General features: G+C 40.7%; 1 protein-coding gene across 1 annotated transcript in view; it reads right to left on the bottom strand.

Annotated features, from left to right (window-relative positions):
- Positions 1–13,197, bottom strand: part of LOC116519461 (NAD(P) transhydrogenase, mitochondrial-like) — a 44,067-nt gene that overhangs the window by 9,715 nt on the left and 21,155 nt on the right. Inside the window, exons 10-14 of the mRNA XM_032233327.1 lie at positions 10,420–10,581; positions 9,172–9,282; positions 8,272–8,417; positions 3,202–3,397; positions 538–771 (exon numbers count right to left, since the gene is read on the bottom strand). Of these exons, the coding sequence (XP_032089218.1) occupies positions 538–771; positions 3,202–3,397; positions 8,272–8,417; positions 9,172–9,282; positions 10,420–10,581 (849 nt within the window). The remainder of the gene's footprint in view (positions 1–537; positions 772–3,201; positions 3,398–8,271; positions 8,418–9,171; positions 9,283–10,419; positions 10,582–13,197) is intronic.

Here is a 13,197-nt window from a genome sequence, read left to right on the forward strand (position 1 = left end):
CTAGGGAATTCTGGGAGTTGAAGTTCACACATCTTAATACTGCTGAGGTTGAATGTCTATGGAGATTCTCAATCATTCAGGTCATGGTTGTCCCAAAAGTGCTTTTCCAAAAAACAACTAGGCTTTCTTGGGTTTTTTTCCCCATGGAAAGCTTTTGCTTCTCAAGTACTGAAGAAGCTTCTTGGATGAGAATTGAAACGCTTTCAAGGAAAAAGCCTAGAAAGTCCAGTTGCTATTTGGAAAAGTACCTTTGGGACTTGCTGAGGTTGAGAAATGTGGACTAGATCATAAAAGGTCCTTTGGTCTGTATGAGCCATATAATATGTCGGCTAATACTGTGACACAGAGTCTACTATTCATCAGATCTCGAGATCATGTCAAACTTGTTTCAAGAGTTTTTGTTTTAAAAAAGTCCAGCGCCAGCTTTTATGGAAATTCAGTCTGAATAGGATTTCTATCCCTTAAAAAGCCATTGGTGTTATCTGCAGACGTTATTAAAATATATATATCATGTGTCCTGATCATGAAAGGACATACCTTGCAGTTTTCCATAGGCTACCAAAGAGCCACTGAACGTTACACCTCCAATGTAAGTGCCCAAGTAGGCCACGGTTTTGAGAACACTGGCAGATGGATGTAAATCAAGGTGTGGATATTCAATCATGTACTCAGCAACGCAGGTCAAAACGGCTGCCAAACCAACCAGGCTGTGAAAAGCAGCAACCAGTTGTGGGAGATCAGAGATCTCGATCCGTTTTGCAATTGTGAGACCTGCAAAACGAAGCAATTGAGATCCAAGGTGAAAACAAATTGATTTTATGCTTCATCATTCTCTTGACCCTGTAGAATAGAATAGAATAGAATAGAATAGAATAGAATAGAATAGAATAGAATAGAATAGAATTCTTTATTGGCCAAGTGTGATTGGACACACAAGGAATTTGTCTTTGGGGCAGATGCTCTCGGAATCATAAGGTACAACACTTAATGATAGCCATAGAGTAGAAATAAGCAATCAACTCATACTAGGAAACAATCGAAAGAGAATAAACTATGAACCCTAAGTTCTCTCCCTTTTGAGGTTAAGAAAAAAAGATACGACTGGTACATTGTGGTCTAATTTTAGGATTCCTTCAAGGTTCCAAATTAAATTATCTAGCATTGCAGAGATTAAATAGGAAACGGGAATCCCTTATTTTCATGCAAAGGATGAAAACTGAAAAAAAGGAGGGATTCCAGGTCCCTAGAATAGTTACTATAATGTTCTGCAACACGTTTGGAGTTCCTCATCCACTAGGCTTTTACAAAAGCCATTCTCTAAAAGTACACAAGTAAAAGCCACTGCCATAAATAATAATACCCATTTTCTTCTGTGTTATGTTTTTTTTCTGCAATTGGTGTGAAAGTTCCTGCTTCTAGAGTTATAACCTTTAGTGGATTGTAGTCTGGATTCCAAAGAGGGTGGGGCTTTTTCTAGAGGAGCAAGACACCATGAAGTTTTAGATAGTTTGGTTAGGAGAAAGAGAGAAGAGCTAGGCAATTTTGATACAGCTTCTTCTTTATGAACATATCCATCGTTCTGTGACTTCAAACTTCCTGACTACTTCATTTTTCAGGTGACGTGAAAAGGCACCAATTATTTTTGTTGAGTTGATTGAGGAGGAAATGCAGGACTGACCCAGTGATCCATTTCAAGTAGAAGAATTACCCACATGTACAGAAAACACAACAAGGTGAAACCCACACACAAAATCTCCGTGTTGTTATTATCGGAGGGCTCACACACCTGAGCACAGGTGAAGCTCTTTTCAATTTTAGAAGGCTTACCCAGATGGCTAATCTTTAAGCCAGCTTTACTCAGGTTGCCCAAGATATTTAAAGAAATCATGAGCCTTCTCGCTTTTATACTTTTACGTCGGATCCGATTGCCTAACGCTTTAAAAAATGCGAACTGCTTTTGTTTTTTAAATGAAAAGCGGTAGATTTGTTTTTTTATAAATAAATAAGCAAGCAAGCAAGCTGGAAAACCTGATTTTCCACTTGTTGATGCCAATAGGGGACTAAAATAAGATTTCACACAAATCCGTTTCAGAGCATGTTTACAAGAGTTTGGATTCTGTGAGTACAGCAGATTCATCTTCGCCCTGCACCCTCCCTGTTTCATGTTAATTCACAAACCCTGCTGGCGTAAAGGAGGGCACCGAGAGAAATCAAAAAGAAGGAAGCAACATGACATTTGTGAATAAACATTACTGACGTGAAAAACCTACTTTGCATGGTAGCAGTGAGCTGGCACGGTTGGTTCCAGATGAAATGTTTCCTACATTTACTATGTACACTTCACGCTTCATTATTTTCTTCTTACTCAAGAGCTCCATCTCTTGGAATTAAACATAACTTATGACCCCAAAATGCAGTACTAAATGCCAGGGCATCAAGATCATCTTATAAACACCATGAGCAATTTTATAAAGAAATTGGAAAGAACAGTTTTTGTATATCCAAATGTCACCCTGGATCTATTAATAGAACAGAATAAAAGTATTGGAAGGGACCTGGGAGGTCTTCCTGCTTAAGCAGGAGATCTTATACCATTTCAGACAAATGGTTGTCCAACATCTTGAAAACTTCCAGTATTGGAGCATTCACAACTTCTGGAGGCAAGTTGTTCCACTGATTAATTGTTCTAACTGTCAGGAAATTTCTCCTCAGTTCTAAGTTGCTTCTCTCCTTGATTAGCTTCTACCCATTGCTTCTTGTTCTATACTCAGATGGCTTGGAGAATAGTTTGACTCCCTCTTTTTTGTGGCAGCCCCTCAAATATTGTAAGGCTGTTATCATGTCACCCCTACTCCTTCTTTTCATTAAACTAGACATACACAATTCCAGCAACCATTTTTCATATGTTTTAGCCTCCAGTCTCCTAATCATCTTTCCTGCTCTTTTCTGCACTCTTTCCAGAGTCTCAACATCTTTTTTATGTTGTGGTGAACAAAACTGGATGCAATATTCCAACTGTGATTTAACAAGACACAATAAAGCAACAATAACAAATTTGTGATTTTGATTCCATTACTTTGTTAATGCCGCCTAGGACTGCATTGGCATTTTTGGAAGGTGAAATGAAGGTGCCCAATCATGATTCTAGGAATGTCAGATTTCCCTAGGAGACTGTTTCAAAACCACTGGTCAAAAGCTCACCCATGGTGCCGCCCAAGGCCATGGCTGTGGACATCTGGGCCAATACTTCGGGGGAAGGGTTCAAACTGCCCAAAGTAGCTGCAATGCCAGCAGCAACACCAATCATCCCAAGGGCGTTGCCAAGTCGTGAAGTGCTCTGACTAGATAAGCCGGCGAGTGCACCCACACAGCAAAGGCCAGAGCCCAAGTACATCATCTGCAGAGGGAGAGAAGCAAAGCATGTGAGGGGGAAAAGTTGTCATTGACCTCATGTCTGTAGGTTTTACTTATCATCCTATTTCCCCGCACCAAACTATGAGCAAGTACAGGTATTCCTCGACTTACGATCGCAATTCAGCCCCCAAATTTACTTTGCATTTGTTAAGTAGATTTTGCAACATTTTATTATCTTTTTTTGCCACAGTTGTTAAGTGAATCACTCTGGTTGTTAAGTTTGTCACACGCTTGTAAAGTGAATCTGCCTTTCCCGTTGACTTTGCTTGTGAGAAGGTCGCAAAAGGGGATCACTTGACCCCAGGATAACTGCAACTATCATACATACATGGTCAGTAACCATGTGTCCAGATTTTGGTCACGTGACAATGGGAATGCTGCAATAGTCATCAAAGTGAACAAACATCATGAATCACAGGAAAAAAAGGTCATAAAATGGGGCAAAACTCACATAACTGTCTTGTTTAGCAACAGAAATTTTGGGCTCAATTGTGGTCGGAAGTCAAGGACTACTTGTATCTCAATACTTCGTTTGCGCCTCTAAATAAACATGCTTGCCTTTCCCCTTCTCTGCTTTTCAAAATCTTCCTGTGTAAACCTCCAAAGTTTTGTGCAAAGTAATAGTAATAGAGTTGGAAGGGACCATGGAGGTTTTCAAGTCCAATTCCCCTGCTCAAGCAGGAGACCCTATACCATTTCAGACAAGTGACTGTCTAGTCTCTTCTTTAAAACCTCCAGTGATGGAGCACCCACAACTTCTGACTTCACTGGTTAATTTTCCACTGTTAAAAAGTTGCTCCTTAATTCCAGGTTGCTTCTCTCCTTGATTAGTTTCCATTCCTTGTTTCTTGTCCTGCCTTCAGATGCTTTGGAAAATACATCGAAACTTACTTATTTATTTATTTATTTACTTACTTACTTATTAACTTGCATGTGAGTAAAGTGAAAAAACCATTTAGCTTTATCTGTCTGCCTGGCAAAGGGTAGTTACAGATGAGGTAATTAGCTGTAAATTTAAGTGACATAGTAAAGCTATTCTTGCTAAATTTATTCTGCCTCTCCTGCAGCAAGTTTAAAAGCAAAAAAGTTTTCGCCGCCATTCAGTTTACAGAAGAATTGCAGACCACTAGTTCAAATGCATTTTGAAAATACCAGCGCTGTGAGATCATCTCAGCCCATTTTTTTATTCCTACTTTGATTTTTTTTGTTTAGGATTTTGATGCATAGCAAGATGCTTTCAAAACCTGGCATGACCGAGCATTTATATGTAACATATGGTGCTTCTTCCCTGGGTTTGATTAGCAAGGGTTACTTTTTCTCAAATCAGAATGGTCTTGCAGGCTCGAAATAAACTTACCAAATTGGCAATGAAACCCCAAACACACCCATGAAGGATATTAGAGAAAGTCAGATGTTGTTTGTTGCTAAGTCGTGTCCAACCAATCGTGACCCCATGGACAACATTCCTCCAGGCCTTCCTGGCTTCTACCATCCTTTGGAGTCCATTTAAGCTCACACCGACTGCTTCAGTGACTCCATCCAGCCACCTCATTCTCTGTCGTCCCCTTCTTCTTTTGCCTTCCATCGTTCCCAGCATTCGGCTCTTCTCCAGGGAGTCCTTCCTTCTCATTAGGTGGCCAAAATATTTGAGTTTCCTCTTCAGGATCTGGACTTCTAAAGAGCAGTCAGGGTTGATCTCCTCTAGGATTGACTGGTTTGATCGTCTTGCAGTCCAAGGGACTCGCAGGAGTCTTCTCCAGCACCATAGTTCAAAGGCCTCAATTCTTTGGTGCTCAGAAAGTCAGATAGCAAACCCCAAAGTGAAAACTCTAAATCAGTGCACACTAAGATAGGAGTGCATGCACACAAACATGTATGTATTTAAAATCTCAAGGTCTCCTAATCGAAACTAATAGAGAGAGGAAGGGGAATGGAGTCAGCTATCTAATGTACCCTATGAGAAAATTTCTGTACATAAATGCAAAACTACATCAAAGTTTGGGAACCAAAGATTCTGTATCTCAAACATCAGAAAGGCCTAAAGCTGGGCTACAAAAGCACACAAAACCTTAGTTCAAGGCCACCAATCAAAACTTCCTGAAGAGTAACTGATGCCTCCTGCTGACCTCCAAGAGTGCTAGAAACTTGAAATGTGTGGCTCCTAAATTGGTGATTGTCATTCAATGGCTCCAAGGTTAAATCCAGATCACCAAAGCTATGAGTGTAGCCTCCTGAGCTCCTTCAAGAGTTGTCACTGGATCGTAACTTTAATAGAACAGCAAGGGGGAAGTGAATAGTAAATACATGTGGCAGTTATTATGCTGCATTTAATCTAATTTACATTCTATTTAGTTTTGCCTTAGCCGATTTTAGCCGTAGCACAATCCACTTTTGAAATTCAGTCTGAGAGAAGGCAATTAATTCCTTGCCATGGTGGAGGGTGAGAAAGATGATCTTGATGGGAATCTGCAAGAACTTGGGCTAAAGGGGCTGAAGCATTTTTTTTCATCCAGTGCAATGAGATAACATTAAAAACAATGCTGAGACTAGAAAAAGTGCAGAGAAGACCAACAAAGATGATTAGGGGACTGGAGGCTAAAGTATATAAACAACAGTTGTAGGAACTGGGTATGTCTAGTCTGATTAAAAGAAGGACTAGGAGAGACATGACAGCAGTATTCCGCTATCTCATGGGCTTCCACAAAGAAGAGGAATCAAGCTATTCTCCAAAGCATCTGAGGGCAGGACAAGAAGCAATGGGTGGAAACTAATCAAGGAGAGAAGCAACTTAGAACTAAGGAGAAATTTCCTGACAGTGAGAACAATGAACCAGTGCCTCCAGAAGTTGTGAATGCTCCAACACTGGAGGTTTTTAAGAAGATGTTGGATAACCATTTGTCTGAAGTGGTGTAGGGTTTCCTGCCTAAGCAGAGGGTTGGACTAGAAATCCTCCAAGGTCCCTTCCAACTCTGCTATTCTATTCTATTCTAACATTTGAAAGTAGCCCGAGGTGATACTTTCTTGATTCATTGGAGCATAAGAGGGGATAGGAGGTACAACACAATGAAACCTACAAGATTCTGTTATTGTAGCTCATCTCAATAAAAGTAGTTTTAAGCTTCCTGTGGAGTTGATTTCCTCTTCTGGTCTTCCAATACCATCAAAGCTGAAAATAGCTGGAGCACAGAAGATCTCAAAGTAGTCGTGCAAGATATGTGGAGAGACATGGTCCATAGCATCACCAAGAATTAGACACAATTGAATGGATGGTGATGATGATCATCCCCATCTTGTCTTCCTATAGGTGCTGACAGATATGAAAAGAACTGCAGGCAATCACCCCCTCCTGTTATAGATGTTTTTCAACAACTTCAACATCATGTTCTTGAATGTTCTTCATCTTCCTTAAGACATAGAACTACAAAGTATTGGGTGAATGTGTAAAGATAAAACAGGTATCCTCCTATTCCTCCTCCTCCTCCTCCTCCTCCTCCTCCTCCTCCTCCTCCTCCTCCTCCTCCTCCTCCTCCTCATTTTAGCCACTGTCTATCCACTGCAAGATGAAGGCCTCTTTCACCTGTTTCCGACCAATACATTCCTGAGCTTTCTTTTGTCAATAATAAAACAAGTCTACTTATTCATATATATGGTCAATTCTCACACAGGGGAATGAAAGTGTACCCATTTGTCTCCCAGTGACTTCCCAGTCAGCAGAATTCTATTGGTTCTGAGAACCAACTAGAACTAAGGAGAAATTTCCTGACAAGTAAAACAATTAATCGATGGAAAGGCTTGCCTTCAGAGGTTCTGGGTGCTCCAACGGTGGAGGTTTTTAAGAAGAGACTGGACAACCCTTTGTCTGGAAAAGGTCTCCTACTTGAGCAGTGGGTTCGACTAGAAGACTTCCAAGGTCTGTTCCAGCTCTGTTATTATTCCATTATTTGTTAGCCTCCCCTATCATATTATGTTGTCACACAAGTAGCTCAAGTTGTTGGTTTCCTTTTTGCATCTCGCAAGGAATTAAAGGGGGGCGAGGCAAGGCAGGGAAGACTGCTTTGCTTTCTTGTTGTGTGCTGAAAGCAGAAGCTGAGCACAGAGACAAACCCATAAATGTTTGTTATAAACATTTGTTTACACAATTCAGGGACCAGGTGAACCTAATGAAGTGGGGTTTTTTTTCATTACATTGCTTGAAAATTTTCTCCAGAGAAGCTCTTCTTCAGTATGAATGTTCTGACCTAGGTTTCAGATCATTAAGCAGACTCCTCGTCCCAAAAAAACGCTTTTATTTGTGTTAAAGGGAATTCCCCTCCAGCAAAGTCCCGGCAAACAATCTTTCAAGAGATTTCACAACTACAGACCTTAATCAGGTTTGGAGAGCTGCCAGACTGATATCTTCCAAACGCCAAGCTGTAGCAGCAATTACTTGGCAAGAGGTCAGGAACAGATCTTCACCCTAATGGATTGAACTAATTGTCTCCTGCAAACTCCCCTCCCCTTTTGCTCCTCTTTACTCCCTACGGGAAGTGCCATTCACCATCCGCCTGTGCCTTTACTCCCAAGTCGGCCCTTGTTCCCTTCTCCTGACAGCTCTTTGCTTGCACACATTGGGAACAGGCTCCAGCTGTTCCTCTGCCTCACTGATGTCTGACTCTGAAGGCAGCTGACAACTGGCATATGGCTCTGGCCCCCTCTCTGCCTCCAACACAGAGCCCTCATCTGAGCCTTCCCCAGACTCAAGGACTGGCCCATCTCCCCAACCTCCTCACTATCCGACTCTGCTGCCAGCTCTGCTGCAGACCACAACAATCAATCTATTGAACAAACAGGCCCTAAACACGGGCCTGGATTTCTGACCTGCTCAATACTGTATCCACCAAGAAGAGATGCACCATATCCACCAACAAAGACCGTTCCGGGGAGAAGATAGAGATAGTTGTATTCAGGTGGATCTGTTGGACGCTTAAACATATCCAGCATCCTCTGGGTAATTAGAAAGCCACCTATTTGGAGGAGGAGAAATGCAAATGGTTAAGATGAAGCAGAAAGATGAAACAAACAATTAATTTATACCAGGAAATTAATTATTTTTATTTATATTCTGCCTTTATTATTTTTACAAACAAACTCCATGTGACGAACATATTCAACACAACTTCCTCCTCCTATTTTCCTCACAACAACAACCCTGTGAGGTGAGTTGGACTGAGAGAGAGAGTGATTGGCCCAAGGTCACCCAGCTGGCTTTCATGGCTAAGGTGGGACTAGAACTCAACATCTGCTGGTGATTGGCCCAACGTCACCCAATCAGGTTTTATGGCTAAGGCAGGATTAGAATTCCCAGTCTCCCACTTTCTAGCCTTGTGCTGGAAAAACCAAAGTTGCAAATATGGACTAGAAATCAATCCTGTGGGATTCTTAACAGGATGTCCATGGACACTAAGGGAGATAGCTTCCTTGGCTTTGAAACTGGGTAGCCATAGCCAGGGCAAAATATAAATATTTATTCTAAATAGAATAGCAACAGATTTATATACTGCTTCATAGTGCTTTACAACCCCCTCTAAGCAGTTTATAAAGTTAGCATATTGCCCCTAACAATCTGGATCCTCATTTTCCTGACTTTGGACGGATGGATGGCTGAGTCAACCTTGAGCCAGTCAGGATCGGACTCCTGGCTGTGGGCAGAGTTAGCCTACAATATTGTATTCCAACCGCTATGCCATCATGGTGAACATGCACTTTGTGAATTATTACCTGCAATATTGACTGAGGAAACAAAGGCAGCCAGTAAAGCTAATGTCTGAGGCATACTGGAAGGCAAGTAAGATCCTCCCATCAACACCAAGCCGCCCACAGCAGTGAGTCCTAAGAGAGAGAAAATGAAAGAACCTGTTGTGACAGTGTGAAAGGATGGAGAGCTGGCAATCCCTGCTCAAAAACCTTCTATCATATAGCAGATGTTTCCTGTTGTGGTTGAACATGCTTGATTACTCATACTGTCAACAGCTCTCAACTCATCTTCCAAGCTAGTCGACTAGAGGCAGCCTTGGAAAATGTTGGATTGCACCGAAAAGAATGTTGCTACCTAAGCTACCCAAACTGCTAAAGCCACGTACTTCTTAGTTATCTCTAACATTTGACATTGACCAGTAGATTTTTTTAAAACCTAAGCACATCTCAAATACAGGTATAACAGAATTGGAAAGGAACTTGGAGGTCTTCTAGTCCAACCCCCCACTCAAGCAGGAGACCCTATACCATTCTGTAGAAATAGCATCTTTTTAAAAACCTCCAGTGATGGAGCAGTCACAACTTCTAAAAGGCAAGCCATTCCACTGATTAATCGTTCTCACAGTCAAGAAATTTCTCCTTAGTTCTAGGTTGATATATTTCTACCCGTTACTTTTTTTCCTGCCCTCTGATCTTTGGATCTATTTTAATATTCCACATTACAGTTATTTCAAGTTTATTTTTGCAGCATCTGCTAAGTTTAATTCAAAATCTGGTTTCACACTTTTATGCTAAGCCACGTCTTTGGTTAATCAGGGTTTATTGAATAAACCATAATTGTTTAGATAATATCTGAGAAATTAAGCCGCCTTTGAAAAATATAACAACTAAGGCAAAATTAAGCAACCCCTTACCAATTATTGCAAAATGTAATTATTAACTAAGTCTAGGAACTCTAGGTTTTATGAAAATGGTGTCCTGGCCCAATTTATACTGGTTATGGTAAATTGTAGCTGATTTTTTTTTCCAATCACTAAAATCACGGTGGGATTGCATGAGACAACATGGATAGAAAAACAATCATCAGAATCTTTATCAACAACATGAACAAGAATGAAGCAAACTCAATCCTAAAATTCCCTTCCAGGTCTAACAGCGAGATCTTGAAAGGAAAAGGAACTCTGTTTTCATTTTATTCTCAAAAGTCCTCTAGGATCATTGTTGCATCAAGTATTAAAACAAAAAAATCAGTAAAGCAAAGGTTGGACATACCAGAAATTGCATTGGTCACTGACATCAGAGGTGAATGAAGAGCAGGTGTAACACCCCAAACGGTGTGGTAGCCCACAATTCCAGCGAGACCAAAAGTTGTCACCATTTGGGTAAAGGCAGAATTCGGGGAGATGAGGCCCAGCCCTAAAACTGATGTCAGACCTAAAGAAAACAACAAGCATTTAGGATACTTACGAAAGCATTCCTCCCCCCACCCAAAAAAAGATGCCCCTGGTTAAAGGTCCAACTCTGTTTTGGGTTCTGGGGTGTTAACCTTCTCAATAAAACAAGACATTGGAAGCAAGGATATGAAGACTTTATGGATGCAATTCGCATTCCTTCCCCCCTCCCCTCAAATGCTGACTTGTCTGGTTAAAATTCACTTTGCCAAGTTGTCTGTGCCAGAATGCTTTGGCCTCCGGATGTGGAAATGCCAAGAAATAACATTTTAGACATGTCAAAAATGTTGTTTGAACAATCCTTCAAGGGACAATGTCCCAAGAATTACAAAATGAAAAACCGCTCCAATGTTCCCATTGATTTTGTTACTCGCTTTAGAGGAGAAGGCTTCTATTGTAGCATCTGAAAAATGTTAAAGGAGGCAGAGACCACACAGGAATTTCAACAACATCCAATGAGAACAAGCTGTAGTTACCTTCTCCGGGTCCTCTATAGAGCAGCCTTCTCCAAAGAGGCAACTTCCAGATGCATTTCACTATAATGCTTGGGTTTTCCAGCTGCTATAGACCTGTAGTCCAACATCTGGAGAAGGTGTGGGCAATTATGACTTTATGACCTGTGGACTTCAACTCCCAGAATTCCAGAATCAGCCTGGGGTTGACTGCCCTGTATTATTCTTTGACATGATACGAACTTAATCTTGTGAACCAAACAGATTTTTTCCCTTTTAATTGTAAATGATTTGCAAATTTGGAGGTGTGAATCTTTGTGCTTCTCCAAAGAGAATAACTGAATTGATCAACACACACAATAACCGCATGGGAATTGTGCAAATTAGCGGTGTCCCATTCATTTAAATTAAAGCCAGTGTTGTCTTTCCTTTCCCTACTCCTTTATCCTGGACTATTCACATATACAACTGACCGCTTGGACTCATAATCCATGAATGCTAAGGAAATTCTACATGTAAATCAATTCAATACCAAGAAAAACACTTAACATTTTAATTGTATGCCAAAGCGCAGGCGAGATGGAGGGTAACCTTGTAGAAGAGATGGGCAGCATAAACATTTAATAACTAAATAAATAAATAAAAACAAATAAATATGTACAGGATAAAATATGGATAATTAAATGACCATATCTTTGTTCTGCAAAACCAACTTATGAAGATAGAGAGAGAGAGAGAGAAAGAGAGAGAAAGATAAGAGAGAGATAAGAGAAGATAGATAGATAAATAAAGAGACAGACAGACAGATAGAGATAATTATAGTTATCTATCTAATTATAGCCTAGTAAATCAACTTAAATTGTATAGATAGATAATATACAAGCCTTTTGCCAAGTATCGTTAAGTTTTTGCTTTTCCATAGCTTAATCGGCAGGCATTTTCAACATTCTGAAAGCATGACCACTCCGCTCTTAAAACAGGATTTTCTTTCCCATTCTCAGAAAAGAATGTACCAGAACTGTGCTCAAACATATGGTTGGAATAATACCTTTTACAGCTTCCACTGAAGCATTTGGCTGTCCACTCCCTCATTCCCTGAAGCTGATATGTGTGTGTGTGTGTGTGTGTGTGTATAAAGGGATATATATATCACTTTATTTATTTATCAGCACAAATACAACAGACAGATAGATAGATAGATAGATAGATAGATAGATAGATAGATATAGATATAGATATAGATATAGATATAGATATAGATATAGATATAGATATAGATATAGATATATAGATATTCCCCAAGAGAGAGAATTTCAATGAAATTTCAAGATGCACTATGGTGTTCTTGCGCTTCTTAACTAGGGGCCCATGGGGGCGAGTGAATGTCCTATCTTTCGTTACACTCTCTTCAAATGAGTAGCAATTTCTCTTTTTCCCACTTTCATTCATCCCAAAGATATTATAATAGCCTCCAAAGGTTATTTATCTGATTAAGAGGCGTTGGTTAGCTATGGAGACTGGAAAGATCTGTCACAGAAATCAGCAGAATTGGAACTAGCCTCCTGTATCACTTCCATCCAATAATCACATCAATTGAAGACTATCCTTATGAGAAAATTGAAATAAAACCTAAACTTTGGTCAGGATGGGCTGCTACGGGTTTGCCTGGGTTCGGGAGAACCCATAGCTAAAGTTATAGACATTTTGGAGAACCTCCAAATCCTACCCCTGGCTGGCTGGATGTGAGTCAGTGCAGGACGCACACGGATGTTCAGGGAGGGGGGAAAACATGCCTTCTGGAAGACCTTTAAAGCCCAGGGGAGGAAGTTTTCGCCCTCCCAGAGGCTTGAGGAAAGCCTCTGGAACCTGGGGAAGGCAAAAATGCCTCTCCTGGCTGTGGTGCAGGAGGGCAACTAGGCCACTCTCACCATGGCCATGCCCACCCACCAACTGGGCAGAGAACCCGTTGCTAAAATTTTTGAAGCCCATCCCTGACTTTGGTGTCAAAAAGTAGAAAAATAGGCGCCTTGGTTGAGAACACTTTTTAGAAACTGCAAGGCTGATTTCCATGTAGCATGACCCTAAGGTGAGACATGATAGAAGGAGTTATTGTTCAAGGGTTCTCTGTCCAACCCAACCAAGCATCA

This window comes from Thamnophis elegans, chromosome 16, assembly GCF_009769535.1.
Source record: "Thamnophis elegans isolate rThaEle1 chromosome 16, rThaEle1.pri, whole genome shotgun sequence".
Taxonomy (NCBI): Eukaryota; Metazoa; Chordata; class Lepidosauria; order Squamata; family Colubridae; genus Thamnophis; species Thamnophis elegans.